The 14,167-nt window shown below is 50.1% G+C and overlaps 1 protein-coding gene across 8 annotated transcripts in view; it reads right to left on the bottom strand.

The window, feature by feature from the left end:
* FARP2 (FERM, ARH/RhoGEF and pleckstrin domain protein 2) overlaps nt 1-14,167 on the bottom strand; it is a 105,625-nt gene that overhangs the window by 27,556 nt on the left and 63,902 nt on the right. For all 8 annotated transcript variants that reach the window (XR_015255680.1, XM_086720208.1, XM_086720211.1 and 5 more), the window contains exons 10-13: nt 13,195-13,358; nt 12,795-12,863; nt 12,225-12,282; nt 9,034-9,286 (exon numbers count right to left, since the gene is read on the bottom strand). Coding sequence is in view for 7 of the 8 variants with exons in the window: in XM_086720208.1 (XP_086576334.1) it covers nt 9,034-9,286; nt 12,225-12,282; nt 12,795-12,863; nt 13,195-13,358 (544 nt within the window). In the remaining variant the exon portion in view is untranslated. The remainder of the gene's footprint in view (nt 1-9,033; nt 9,287-12,224; nt 12,283-12,794; nt 12,864-13,194; nt 13,359-14,167) is intronic.

The raw sequence follows: 14,167 nt of genomic DNA, 5'->3' as shown, positions 1-14,167 counted from the left end.
TACCACAAGGTCATAGTGGACAGTTTCCCAAAAGTCACTGTGAACTTGACTTCATGTTTAAACAGCAGAAGGTGACGTTGGAGGAGGTGGTCCTCCCTGAAGTGTCATGGATGGGTGCCATGACCCGTGGGGTCGGGCTGGTCGGGCCATCAAACTAGAGAATGCGGCTTCCAATACACGGCCCTTCTGATGAACTTGTGAGAGGAACCACCCTTCCAGGACGGACCGCTCATTTGGAATAAAGTATTGTGGTTCCAGGGAGGGTACAAGCCGTCATTTGGTATTATCACTGTGGACGCTTACTTGACAAAAGTCGTCACCTCACAATTTAGTGAATAGATTAAAAAGTACCACAAACTGCTATTAAACACCTGTTTTTATTAAATCTGTCAGCTACATCGAAACAGAAGTCATACCTACTTCAAATTATGTGAACACAGATCCTACACGACAAAGCAAATCTGTTAGGAGACACTTTTTCAAGCAAGTGGCAGTGAGCATGGAACCCGTCTACACTGCTGCTGGAGGCTGCTGGAGTGGGCGCCACGGCTCCATGCCCTATCCTGTGTGGGTCAGCCTTAGTACTGCATCTGAGGTCACCAACGCGTACACTGCACACGGAGAACACAGGCGTGGGCTGTGGCTCTGTGGTGTGTTCTTCCGGACTGACAGAAGCCAGCGGTGTCCACGGCCTGCTGCTCTGGACCCTGTGTTGACAGCGCGCAAGGGCACTCACGTTAGAAGCTCCCTGCCATAGCAAACCCTGTCATCGCTGACATACCAGGATGCAGGTCTGAGGGATTTTTAAAATGCTAAGCCGTCGTTTCAGATACCACGGAGCACATTTAGTCTTAATGGACACGGAAAGAGTCTTCAATATTTGCGAAAACAGACTCCCGTGTCCGAGGTCCTCTACGGAAAAACCGCGAGAGTACTATTCTGAGTGACAGGGTCCCTACCATTGATCTACTCAGACACAAAGGCGGTGCTCTACTGTGTCACCGCAGGATCAAGAATGACCGGTTCCGGGACACCTGGTGGCTCAGCTGGTTAAACGTCCAACTCTTGGTTTCGGCTCAGGTCATGACTTTACGGTTTGCGAGTTCGAGCCCCACGTCTGTGCTATCAGCACAGCCTGCTTGGATTCTCTTTCTCTGCCCTTCCCCGGCTCACACACTCTCAAAATAAACTTTAAAAAGAAAAAAAAAAAAAAAGAATGACCAATTCTTCTACTTGTGCATGAGGAATTTTCCGAAATTCTTCCATTTCCAGCATCGAATTCTTTGAAATTGATAGACAAAAATGATAGCTATGTTCTACTGAGCACCTCATTCCTGCTGGAGTGGCTCCACGCTGTCCACCCAGTGTTCAAGACAGCTCTGCACTCAAAGGGCCAACGCACAAGATTTGATTATCTTTGAAAACGCACATTTAAAACATTTCAAACTGCCAACAGGAAGCAACTCTGACAGGTGATGTTCTTTATTTCCCAAAATGTCTAACTATCTTGTAATTTTTGAAATGCCATTTTAAAAAGCACAGTATTACACTTCTGTGATCATCTTCACCTTATCCATCTAACTAGCTGGGGAGAGATAACAGCACAGAGCAAAAGTTAGGCTTATTTTCATTTCGTACCTTTAAATTCTTTTTCAAAACCTTGTAATGAACTCTCTTGAAAATCCTGCCTAAGGTGGATGAAGAATCAAGGTTCGGTTTGGAAAATACAAGGTCAAGTCTGAAGGTTAATATGATAGCAAGAAAGTAAGATCTAGAAACTCCTTTCGTTTGAAAAATGGATCATTAATTCCATAAATGGAAAAGGCTAAACTGTACAGAGAATTCAGGTAAATGTGAGCATCACAAGTTAGCAGAAAACTACTTCTGGCTCTGCTTTTGGACTAGGATGTCGGGGGTCACTTTTACACAAAATCTGGCTCAAAAATAAGAGTGGAAGAAAAACGGCGGGCGCATGGGGCACAAACAGCAGCTGGTCGCCCGCCGTGTTACCGCCAAACGGCAGAGGAGGGCTGACTTGTGCCGTACCTTTCCACGGCGCTGTGGTGCTCACCTACAAGGCTGTGGGCCGGTGCCTGGCACAGGGGGACCTCAGGGTGTGGATGTGGCTGTGGTGACCTGAAGTGAAGAGGGAGACGCCATCGTGCATTGTCAATCTTTTCTTTTGTTCTAAATAAACAGGACTCTTTCCCTGTTAAGGAAAACAGGTCTTGTGGCCTACAACACAGTCACATTTTGGGCGTCTGCAGGGGTGAGGTCTCTTGCGTGTGGTCCAGGGTGCCCTGCATCTGGGTTCTAACGGAGGACATGGGTCTTCTGAACCCACTGCAGCATCGGGGACAAGGTACCCACAACCAACTATTCAAAAAAAAACAAAAACAAAAACAAAAAACCCACAAAAAAGCCTGTATGTGATGTTGTTAGGAAACAAATGTAACCGAGATTGACATAATTCAGCAATAAAAGTCAGACGTTTTTCACCCTTCTAACCAGTCATCCTAGAGATGAGATGGAAAAGAGAAAGCTTTGAGCAGTTCCTTGAAATCTGGATTTGTTAATGACACACCTCGTGGGGACCCACGTGTCGCGGGAGGGAAGGACTTCCTGTGGCACACCAACCCTCTGAGTGGGGAAGGGACCACCCACGCGGGTTGTGGGGTGTGTGCCAAGGTGCTTTTCTAGAAGGCTGCTGCTGCTGCCACGGCCCCCCCGGTTCCGGCCACACCAGGCGCCAGGCACCGCGAAGCCCCAGGGAGGAGACCGGCAGCCGCTCCCAGGGGCCCGTGTTGCTCAGAGCACCAGGAGGGAGAGGTAGGTGAGAGCAGCATCCGCCAAGCTCCAGGACCCAGCGGGGGGGGCTGCACGGGGGGGGGGGGGGGGCGGCTCCGTGGGGGCAGCAAGAGCTCGTGTTGGCCAGAGGGGAAACTCAAGTTCAGACTCTGTGTAGCTGCTGCGCTTTGGGTCGGGGACTTCACAGGGTTCCAGCTGACTCGGGGAAGAAAAGGCACAACGTTCTCACCTTCAGAATTAAGAAGCCAGCAGCAGGTGTTCTGCGTGCAGTCTAAGCCTAAGGACCACGTGTTTGTCCCCAATGCTGCAGACAGCACCACCCGAGAGGTGCGGTGCGGGGCCCTGAGCAGCAGGCCATGGCCCCCCAAGTCCGCCTGCACGCTGGCCGCACCCGTCAGGCCCTGAGACAGAGTGACCCCCGCGAAAGTGCACGGCACCCTCCCCTGCTGGCCTTCCAGAGGGCCGCCTGTCCACACCTGAAGCAAGCCCGCCAAGGTGCCTATTCGCTGCTCAGAAGCCTACGAAGTGAAAGAGGCGCCAGTGAAGAGGTTGTAGAAACAAGATGTAGCTGTTCCAGAGATTCGTTTAATACGCGAGACCATCTTTAACATATATAAACCAAAACTATAAAAAAAGGAGAGGGAAAGGAAGCTAAAAATCCCATTTAAAAGTTCATAGTAAATATTTCCTTATTTTATTGAATAAACAATTAAGTTCTGAATTAGTACATATCTGTGAATTTATAAATGGCAATTTCAGTGGAAAACAAATTCTGTTAAGTACCACAAAGGAGGCAACATCCGTGTTTTCTTTAGAGAATGAATAAATTAAGTGCGTCAGGAAGTACCGGTTCCTTTCCTCTGCATTTCCTAGAGGAAAGTAGATGTTTAGGCCAAAGATAGCACTTTGGGACCTCACAGCACAGCCACCAGACCTCACAGAGGGGCCAACCAGGCCACCTGCACTCCAGCCAGCTGTGACAAGCTCTGTAACTTCAGGACAAGGGCCAAAGAAAAACCCTGGCAGCGTGACTCCATGCCTTGAGAACACACACTGAAATTCTCAATTCTCAACTGTACGCGCCTGGAGAAGGTTAACATTTTTGTCTGTGAAGTAATTGTTCTAGAAATGGATTTCTTTTTTGATGTTCCGTGAACCAGGAGGGAATGGTACCTTGAAGACACAGGCACTGACATCAAATGTCACACAAACACATGGCTCATGGGGAGATGGCCCACGTGCCAGGTGGGTCCTACGTGATTGCAGCCACGACACGAGGGGCGCTCGTGGTGACTCACGTGGGGCGGCAGGTGGAGGAGATCGTCACTGAAAATCCACGTATGTCCACATAGGACCCAGTTAGAAAGGACTTTGCAAACGACTATGATGAACAGATGTACAGGTTTCCCTGTAAGCTTTTTGATGTCCTATTTTTATTGTCCATCCATCTACATTACTGCTATTTCTAAAATGTGTGTTGTCACACACAAGGTACTGTGATGAGGTTGTGTGGTGACAGATGGCGGCCACCCTCACAGCAAGCACACCCGATGCCCAGACTTGTCCAATCACTGTTGTACAACTGACACTAACGTAACATCATGTGTCATTGACACAACACACTTTGTTAACTGGAAAAGGGGATCCTGACCTAACTCCATACTCAGGGAATTCCCTTGGAACACAGAAAAGGCACACAACCAGACCTAGCGACTCATAAAGTTACACAGTACACACCATTGCCGATTTGAGTGCAGTCAATCTTGCTAACCTGAAACTTTACTATTAGACTTTAGATACTCATATATTGGTGTATGTAAAATACTGGACTTTGGAAACTTAAATACAAAAATAGACTTGATAACTAATATAAATAAATATTCTGCCTCAAGCAGGTGTACTCTCAGAGGTGGACTTCATGGAGGTAACAGGCACTGTCTATGGCCCCAACACTCCCGTCTGTGATGGGGCTGGTGGGTGCCCTCCTGTGGGAGGTCAGGCCTGCATCTGGCCAAGGCAGGCAGCACATAAAAGGAGAAAACCGTTTACACTGCAGGCACTTTTCAACTACACACTCTCAGCAAAGTGGCCACTGACATAAGAAGTGCTCGTTACAACTCTGCACAGCTCACTCAGGTACGAACATCCATCCTGTGATCCAGGAATAAGGGACCACCCTCCCAAGACGGCCTCGTGCACACGAGGGCTTCCGATCGTGATCAATGGTCATAAACAAACAAAAGAAAGACCCAACGATGCTTCAGGAAGTACTGTCGCTCAATCCAAACTGCTCCAGATATTTTGATATTTGTGGTAAAGCATCTCTTACTAAGATAAAACAGAACAAGGTCACTGCCTGAACTATCTGCTACAAGCAGAAAGCACATATGTAGCAGGAAGCGTCCTTCGGGCTCCCCTTCCCCAGGTTTCTAAAGAACTCCCTATGTGTGGGGGTTACGACCCACCCGGAAGCAAAGGGGGTTGGTGGAGACGTGAATGGCAGGCGCCTCCAAGGAAAGCCACGACTGGTTTCCAAGTCACTGACTTCACTAGAAAGGGAGACCTGCCAACCTAAACATAGTATGAACACTCTGGAAGAGAAAAGCTCTTCTACATTTCTCCAGATCTTGCCAAAAAGCTAAACCTGAATCTGAACGTAACAGCTGTCCCAGTGGTGTCCACAGAGCGTCTGGGACCAGGCTCGTTTCTCAGCCGTGCTGCCCCACGTGCTGATGGCACAGAGGTGCCAGCCTCGTGGGGCTGCGGGACGAGGGCTGGTGGGTGAGGGCACATGCTCAGCGGTCCGCACGTCTCGGGGCTCAGCCCCCAGAGAATCAGGGGAAGGGCAGACAGGTGACGGCATAGGCAGGGGCGCGAGCCAGGACCAGGGGCCTGGCTCCTTCTACAAGTCACTGGCACGAAGTGGGTCTTGTCAACGAGAGAAGGTGGAAGGGCGGTCACTGCCACATGTGTTGAGCAGAGTGCGTTTAGAGCCGGATCTGAACAAATCAGGTATTAACAGGCCCTTCAGGCACCAGGGCAAATTCAAGTACATCCCTGGTACTGGAGGATACCACAGGGTTATTGAGGATACCACGGGATTATTAAGTTTGCATGACTGTCTGTGGCCCCATGAGAGAAGGGGTCACGTTTCAGTTTCAGAGATGCACGTAGACATTCTGAGGAAAGGCATCGGCATGTCAGGGCCCACAAGAAAATATTAGAGCACCAAACGCGGAGAAGGAAAAGGAGCAGACGGCACAGGCACGGTCGGACTCTGGTAACGCTGAGTGGGGTGGCATCGGGGGTATGTCTACTCCCTTTTCTGCTTTTGTGTATTTTGAAAACATTCTAAATAAAAAGCAAAAAATCAACTCTAGAAAATGAAGGCTCACCGGCGAAACAGAACTCCTTTACAGGAAGGCCCGGTAGAAGCTGTCGGAGAACAGCCTTTACTCGGAATCTGCAGGACAAGGGTGGTGTGATGAGGTCCTCCCCCACCCGCCCTGGCTGGCTCCAACCCACCCACGTGGGGCCTGCTGCCTAGGCACCCGAAACAGGACAACTCAGGTTCGCTGAGCCCAATGCCAGGCACTTTCATTAGGAGAGAGGCAGCCCTCATGACGACTACAGCCCAGGAAAAGCATTTTCCATGGAATACAGATTAACTCCTCGCTGCACAGACACAGGCAGGGTTTGTTTCTGAGTGACCCCAAGGGAAAGACAAAGTGTCTGGAACATGCTATTCTAACTTGTGGTTCCTACCTGTGCAACCCTACCACCTTCTCCCTCACTCACACCGTCTCTTCACAGGTACTGGTCAGCCAACACGAACGACACTGCACCAGACTGCCTCCACGCTGGACACAGGCCAGGTCTCAGGAACAAGGGATAGGATAAGCGAGAAGGACCTGCAGGCCACAGTGATGAGACGGTGCCGCAGGTTTAAGGCAGGTACAGAAATGGAAAATCAACACATTTGGCAAAAAGCCTCTGCTGGTAATCCGGTGAATGCGGATGACAAAGACAGCCCCTGGCGAGAGGCCGCTGGCTGCTGGGCGTGTGCACAGGTACCCGCCAGGCGGAGGGTCCGCCATCCGCACACAGGGACAGACGGGAGGCCTGCAGTTACCAAGGGACGTTTAAGAAGCACAGCCTTTAACACGGCCTGTCTCTACTAGGTAAGACCAGAAAGGATAAGCTACGAAAGTCCGATCTGTGGAGTGGGCAGCAGCCCGGGCTTCACAGTGGCGCAGACCAAGGCACCTGCGAGTGTGCCCGTCCGGTGGGCACGGCCACCTCAGGCTGTCCATTCCCGTGGCCGTTCCGTCTGCCTCAGAAACAGACACTACTAGAAAGGGCTGGCGCCCACGTACCACATGCAACCCGACCTGAAGGAAATGACACTCCCGAACGAAGAGTGAACATCTCAGCCCCTGACGTGTGTGGAGCTCCTGGGTGCTGCTGCTTTTTAGTGAACAGCTCCCCCATCAGTGTGAAGCAGAGAGCTCTGGTGAGAGCTTACGCACTTGAACTTTCAGGCAGATCGGTGTGTCCAGTTCTGCTTTTTCTGCAACCAAATATTTTATATCCCGATTAAGCCAGATGGAAGAAAGCAGTTCAAACTTACATTGCATTTTAAACCAAACTTCTCCAAGCCCACTATCTAAACACAGCACCATTTCTGGATCTAAAGTCAGTAGACAATGCCCTTGGCGCAGAGAGCGCTGCCGCAGGGCCAGGGACCCCGCCACGTGCAGCTGCAGGGCTGGGCAGGCAGGGGGCCTCGGCCTCCAGGGCCTTTCCCAGGAGCTGGGTTCTGCGGGGCTTACTGGAAATTCTGTGCGGGACCTGGACAAATCTCACCAGACTGCCGTCCTGATGAAGCTCAGGCAGCAAGCTTCATCTTAAAAAAGAAGCACCAGGCACAATGCACACTGCAGGAGAGACCAACGTGGACCAGAACCGCGTACCGTTCCAAAAGTGGGGCGCCAGTTTCTCGCTGAGTCAACGCGTATGCCAGAGATAAAGCTGCGAAGACTGACTCATCAGCCTCTAGGTGGAAATACTCATCTACTTTACGCCTTTTAACACACCATTCTAAGCAAAAGTTTTAATCCTTTGATATTCAGAACAGACTAAGCAGAAAACTAGAAAAAGAAGAACATCTAGCCTCGAACACAGACTCGCTGCCTAGGTGTAAAGCCACCAGTCTGAGCTCTCACCACACTGAGCGGGTGGGGGGTGACCCTGCAAGGGGGCCCAGGGCTGCTCAGGAAGGGTGTTTATCTACCCGCTCTCCTGGAGTCAAATTCTTTATGGTCTGCAGATCAAAAAGGACTCTCTCTCCACCTGTCTGTGCAAAAGGGTTGCTGAAAAAAAGGCTCATGTCTAGTGGGGCCCCGGCCTCGGCGCCCCACGAATCCGTGTCTGTGCTGCTGGAGTCCTCAGCGGTGGTGGGCGGGTAGCTGAGCTGCTCTAACTGGTCGATAATGTCTGAGAGCTGGAAGGCTGAGCTGGCCTCGGAGCGGACCGAGCAGGCTGGGAAGTTGGCCATGGAGCTGGCCTCGGACTGATTGGCCGAGCTGGGAGTGCGCACAGACAGGCCGCTGTGAAGCGGCAGGTTGCTGAGGGAGCTGTTCTCAGACTGGTTGTTCCTCAGCGAGCTGGTCTCCGAGGCGCTCAGCAGGCTCTGCATCAGGCTGGCTTGTGCCTTCACCTCAAACAGCTCTGAGGTGTCTGAGGGGTGCACGTTGCCACCAAAGCCATCCTCTCCCTCAAATTCAAAACCGTGCTCTACGTGCATGTGTATGACCCCCGGGGGGTACCTGTCTGGGCTGGAGGGGGTGGAGTTGGGGTGACCACAGGGAGGGGCCTGCGGGGCTAATGCACAGTAGGGGAAGGAAAATGCCTCCGAGCCTCCAGCAAAGAAAGAGATGTCTGCCGGGTCATCGTCTATGAACTCCTCAGACACCTGCAGCCGGGCATTTGTCAATGTGAAAACAGGCCCCCCCCCACCACCGCTGCCCTGCCGGCCATGTGGGTGCTCCCCCTTGGTGGGGGACAAACCCACGGTCAAGCCGCCGCCACCCCCGCGGTCACTTTTACCAGCAGCTCTACGCTCCCCGCCAGCACCCCCTGCATCTGGGTCTGTGGCAGTGTCGTGACTCTGCCCCACGGGGCGACTGGGGCTGCAACTCCTCACAACGTGACAAAACGCAACACCTTGACAAGGCTGCGGTGCAGGGGGCCCGGGGGACCGGGCCCGTCTGGTGTTGCCGTCGGCCGCTGCTGTGCTGCTCCCCTCTGCGGCTGGCCTCTTGGTGTCGGGAGCCTGGGGCTCGGTGAGGGAGCCACTGCTGTCTCTGAAATCAGGCAGGCCTCGCAGGGCCAGAGGGGAGGTAGGAACGGAATAGAAGGAGGCGTCTGCTGAAGACGGGGACGCAGAGGTCCTCAGGCCCTCGGTGAAGGAGACGCTCTGCGGGTCACAGATGAAGAGAAGAAAAGAGGCGCACATAAGATTACAAATCATTAGAAAGCTGCAAAGCTAACGGACCCAAGCTCGTACGTCTGCCTCCACTAAGAAGTGCGACCGACCAGACTTTCCCCATTAGAACTGAAGATTTGTAAACGTAGATAGGATTTCAGAAGGACCCAGGATCATCTGTTTAAAACCCCTCACAGTTTCATTTTTTCTCTTCTGCTGTAAGAGTGTCCCGTGCCACCCTGAGGTTGCAGGAGAGCGTGCTGGATACTCATCATTTCCGGGGCAGAGGACAGAGGGTGTGAGCCACTCCATTCAGCTAACGAGACTCCAAAGCAAAGCACCAATAAGGCGACACACACGGCTGCACATGACGCTCATTCCTCGGAGGTCATGGCCAGGCACTGATGAAGCGCGTCGGTAGTACGTTCACATGGGCACGCACGGCCGGGGACTCTGCCAGCGCCGGCAGCACAGGAGCCCGGGGCCTTCTGGAAGCACTGGCGTCGCCCCCAGCTCGCGTGAGCAGCTGCTCAGGGGCAGGAGGACCCTGTCCTCACTCACAGTCCCACACGCAAGGAGACGGGGTGAGCCCTCTCTTCTCCTTCTGTCACTGCTCACGTGCCACAAGACAGTCATGCCTCCAGGAAACTTCAGATGACGTATACACACACAACATCGTCAAGGGGGTGGTTAGACCAAGGTATCACCAGACAGTCCTGAATGATTTTCCGCGCAAGGAGCGGCATGCGATATGAGCGCAGCGGTAGAAGCCAAAGCAGTGACCGACCAGAAAGAAAATGGTAGCTTTCAGTCCACAGGTCAGTCTCTCACAGGTGTGCATCCCATCGCTTTTTCAATCATCCAACTGTACTCAACATGCTCTTGTGGTTTTTAAAAGACAGTATCAGAACTGAAAGTTTAAATGTAATTCTTAGACTATTATCTTTTTAATGTTTATTTTGAGACAGGGAAAGAGAGCACGAGTGGGGGAGGGGCAGAGAGAGAGGGAGAGAGAGGATCTCAAGCAGCCTCTACACTGTCAGCATGGAGCCTGATTCTGGCCTCAAAACCCTCAAACCTGAGATCATGACCTGGGCTGAAATCAAGAGTTGTACTGGATGCTCAATCAACTGAGCCACCCAGGCACCCCTATTCATACGATTTTATTCATTCATTTTTAATGTAGGCTGCAGCTCCAATGTGGGACTTGAATTCACAACCTTGAGATCAAGAGTCACACGCTCTTCTGACTGAGCCAGTCAGGTGCCCCCATTCATACTATTTCAAACTATTCAGGGGCACCTGAGTGGTTTAGTCAGTTAAGCTTCCGATTCTTTATTTCAGGTCTGATCGTGATCCCGCGGTTCATGGGATCGGCCCCTACATTGGGCTCTGTGCTGACAGCGCAAGGCCTGTCTGGGATTCTCTGCCTCCCTCTCTCTTTGCCCCTCCTGTGCTTGTGTGCTCTCTTTCTCTCAAAATAAATAAACTTTAAAAAAAATTAAAAAAAAGAAACCGTTCATAAATCTTAACTTTGTTTAAACAGAAGTCTTCTAATATCCATTGATTTAGCAAAAAATTCCTAAATGTGAAACGTACCTAGAAGAGTTAAGGAATGTTTTTATTTATTTATTTATTTATTTATTTATTTTTTTTAACGTTTACTTATTTTTTTGGGACAGAGAGAGACAGAGCATGAACGGGGAAGGGGCAGAGAGAGAGGGAGACACAGAATCGGAAACAGGCTCCAGGCTCTGAGCCATCAGCCCAGAGCCCGACGCGGGGCTCGAACTCACGGACCGCGAGATCGTGACCTGGCTGAAGTCGGACGCTTAACCGACTGCGCCACCCAGGCGCCCCAAGGAATGTTTTTATTTAAAAGATCCAATTAAACAAAGTTTGGGAAACACGAGCTTTGATACATGAGGTACAAGTGCAGCTTCTGGAAACACTATAACAATATAAATGACCAACTGTCAACAAAGACTAACATCGAACGGGAATAAAAACTTCTAAATGTGAAACTACGGAGCTGCACGAGGAGACAGTGACAGCATCACATGAAGAGAGCAAGAGTCTACATACAGTACATATGTGAGCCTGCAGACAGGAAGACTCTAGTCAAGCACACGGGAAGCACAGGACCAGCCACGTCCCCTCACGCCGGCTCTGCTATCACATTTTGGATTCTGTGGTCAAATGTCTTTCTGTGAAGCATTTGCACGTGCCTCTGGCTATGCCCATGCTTAGTATAGTAGTAATCACGCCAAACACGGATATAAATTTGTTTCCTGCTTTTCACCCTTAACATATTAGCAAAAAAAATCTCACTCTGTGAATATAGTTTAAGTAAATTAGCGTCCTAAGCTGGCATTTTACAGTTTCACGCTTTTATAAAGGTAACATTCAGTGTCTGTTTTCCTGACAAGCAAGGCTGAGCTTCCTGATAGGCAAGTAGTAGAACTTGCCTGGAACCCTGCCACCCAGAGACGACACGGGACACTTAGGTTTGTGCCTCTAGCCTGTCCTCTCTGTGCATCTGTCACTTTAGATTCATCACACAGGCTGCTCCACAACCTGCTAGCTCCCCTTGCCAACACATTGTGCGTGTGTCCCAGGCCGCACACCGCTCTCCTGCCCCGGGACTTGTGGCGGTTCCCGGGTACTCCCCATCGAATGGGCACACCTGAAACCAAAACCGTGCTAGTGAGTCACCTAGCACAGGCAGCGTTACAATGCCACCGTGGTGCGTCTCAGTGCACAAAGCTTTTTCCTTACTTAGGACTCCTTTTCTGCAAACAGCCCCCGGGCTGGGAGTGCCATGTAAACAACAGGACTGATTCTAAGAGTCCTGTTACAACACTGCCAGGTGATTCTGCAAAAGAGTACGGGTGATAATATCACGTATGTTTCAACCGGAAGGACTAACCTGTCTTGGCAAGTCTGCAGTCAGAGCACGAATAGACATCCGAGTCTTGCTGTGTCTTCTGCAAACAGAGAACAATCTGTGAGCCACCGAGCCTGCCTCTCCCAGCACCTGTTCTGAGGGCAGCCGTGCCCCGAGGAAGAGTGCACGTAAGAACGGGGCTAAGGTTCTGATAACATGCCACAGGCACCTGGCTAGAAACAGGCAGTGACAAAAAGCAGGAATTCAGATAAAACAGATGTCGCAGAAGAGGTAAAATTATCCCCTCACGCTGAAGAAAAATTCCACATGCAAAAAACCCATGCATTTTCAGATTCAAAGTTAAGCATACTATATAAAAACATTATATATAAGATACGCTATACAGATTAGAGGCTAAAAAGTAATTATCCGTATCTGCGCAGAGTAACTACAGACAGATATTAATCCATTATTTAAAAAAAATAAGAGAAAGAGAACTCCAGTGTCAAAATACATGTTTACGTACTTGAGGTGACTACGTAAAGGTTAAAACTATGTAAAATATTAACTTTGAAAGCACATACTCTCCACCACAAAGACCATGGTGCTCACCTCTCATAGGGAACCCTCTTCACCCCACTGTCTCGGACATAATCCACCAGCTGCTTCTGAGTCCTTCCACTGTGAATAAAAGTTCAGATTTTAAAGGAAAGAATCGGCAGCAATTCACAGCATAAATTTTCCAGGAAGGCGAAATAGCACGTGCCAGCCCTCTAAGTTCCCAGAGACATTGTAAAGTTCTGTTTGTGATAAGCATAACTGATTTCGCAGTTTTTATCACAACTGTTTTTTCCACTATCTTACTGGATTTGCTCCCTCCAGTTTCACAGTAGCTGTGTTCTGCATGTAATTCTCTGAACCATTTCACAGTGCTTGCCTGCTGACCAGGGACATGCATACTCTCAGTCCTACAAAGCCGCCAGAGCCCCGTTGACACGTGGTGTGGCCCCACCTGTATCTGAAGGAGGAGCCCCTGCTGAAGAAGACAGCTTTAGCTCTGGGCTGAGGTTGATCAAAGAGTCTGAAGAAGGTGTGATACTCCACACAGATCTTCCAGAAGTTCTTACAGCCGTCTCTACTACCCAACAAGAACTCCAGTGTGTCCTGGTAAGGTCCCTAGAAACAAAACACAAAGGTTCAAGTAACTAATTCAAGAAGAAAATTTAGGCAGTACTCAGGCAACAGGCTTTTTATTCAAAGTTAAAAATTAGGAAGATATTTTTGGGAGACCTGGGTGACTCCATGGGTTGAGCGTCTGACCCTTGATTTTGGCTCAGGTCATGATGTCACGGTTCATGAAACAGAGTCCCGAGCTGGGCTCTGCACTGACGGCACGGGACTCTCTCTCCCCCTCTCTCTGCCCCTCAAGTGCTCAAGTGCGAGTGCATGTGCACGCACTCCTGCTCAAAATAAACTTGGGGCGCCTGGGTGGCTCCGTTGGTTAAGTGTCCAACCTCAGCTCAGGTCATGATTTCATGGTTCGTGAGTTCAAGCCCCGCATCAGGCTCTGTGCTGACGGCTCGGAGCCTGGAGTCTGCTTCGGATTCTGTGTCTCCCTCTCTCTCTGCCCCTCCCCTGCTCACGGGCACATTCTCTCTCTCAAAAATAAAAATTTAAAATAAATAAATAAACTTGAAAAAACTCAGGAAGATTTTTATTCTGAATTATCTATAAAGACTTCTGGTGTCATTTATATTTAAGAGAAGAAATTTCACTGTAGAAATTACCAGAAAAATACAGTCACCCACGATCGCACAACTGCTAACATTTATAAGTGTATCCTTGCGACACATCCCACCCAGCAAACCAGGGCATTTTGTCTGTGAGGCAATTATTTATATGCTGTTGCCTGCAGAGTTTTGGGATGTGCTGGATGTCCTCACACACATCGCCTTAAAGAAACTACTGCCTTCTCTCATAACTAC

The sequence above is a fragment of the Puma concolor genome, chromosome C1 (assembly GCF_028749965.1).
Source record: "Puma concolor isolate L17-30 chromosome C1, mPumCon1.1.hap2, whole genome shotgun sequence".
NCBI classification, from domain to species: domain Eukaryota; kingdom Metazoa; phylum Chordata; class Mammalia; order Carnivora; family Felidae; genus Puma; species Puma concolor.
Note: the sequence above shows the minus strand (reverse complement) of the source record. Positions and strands in the feature narration are given on the sequence as shown.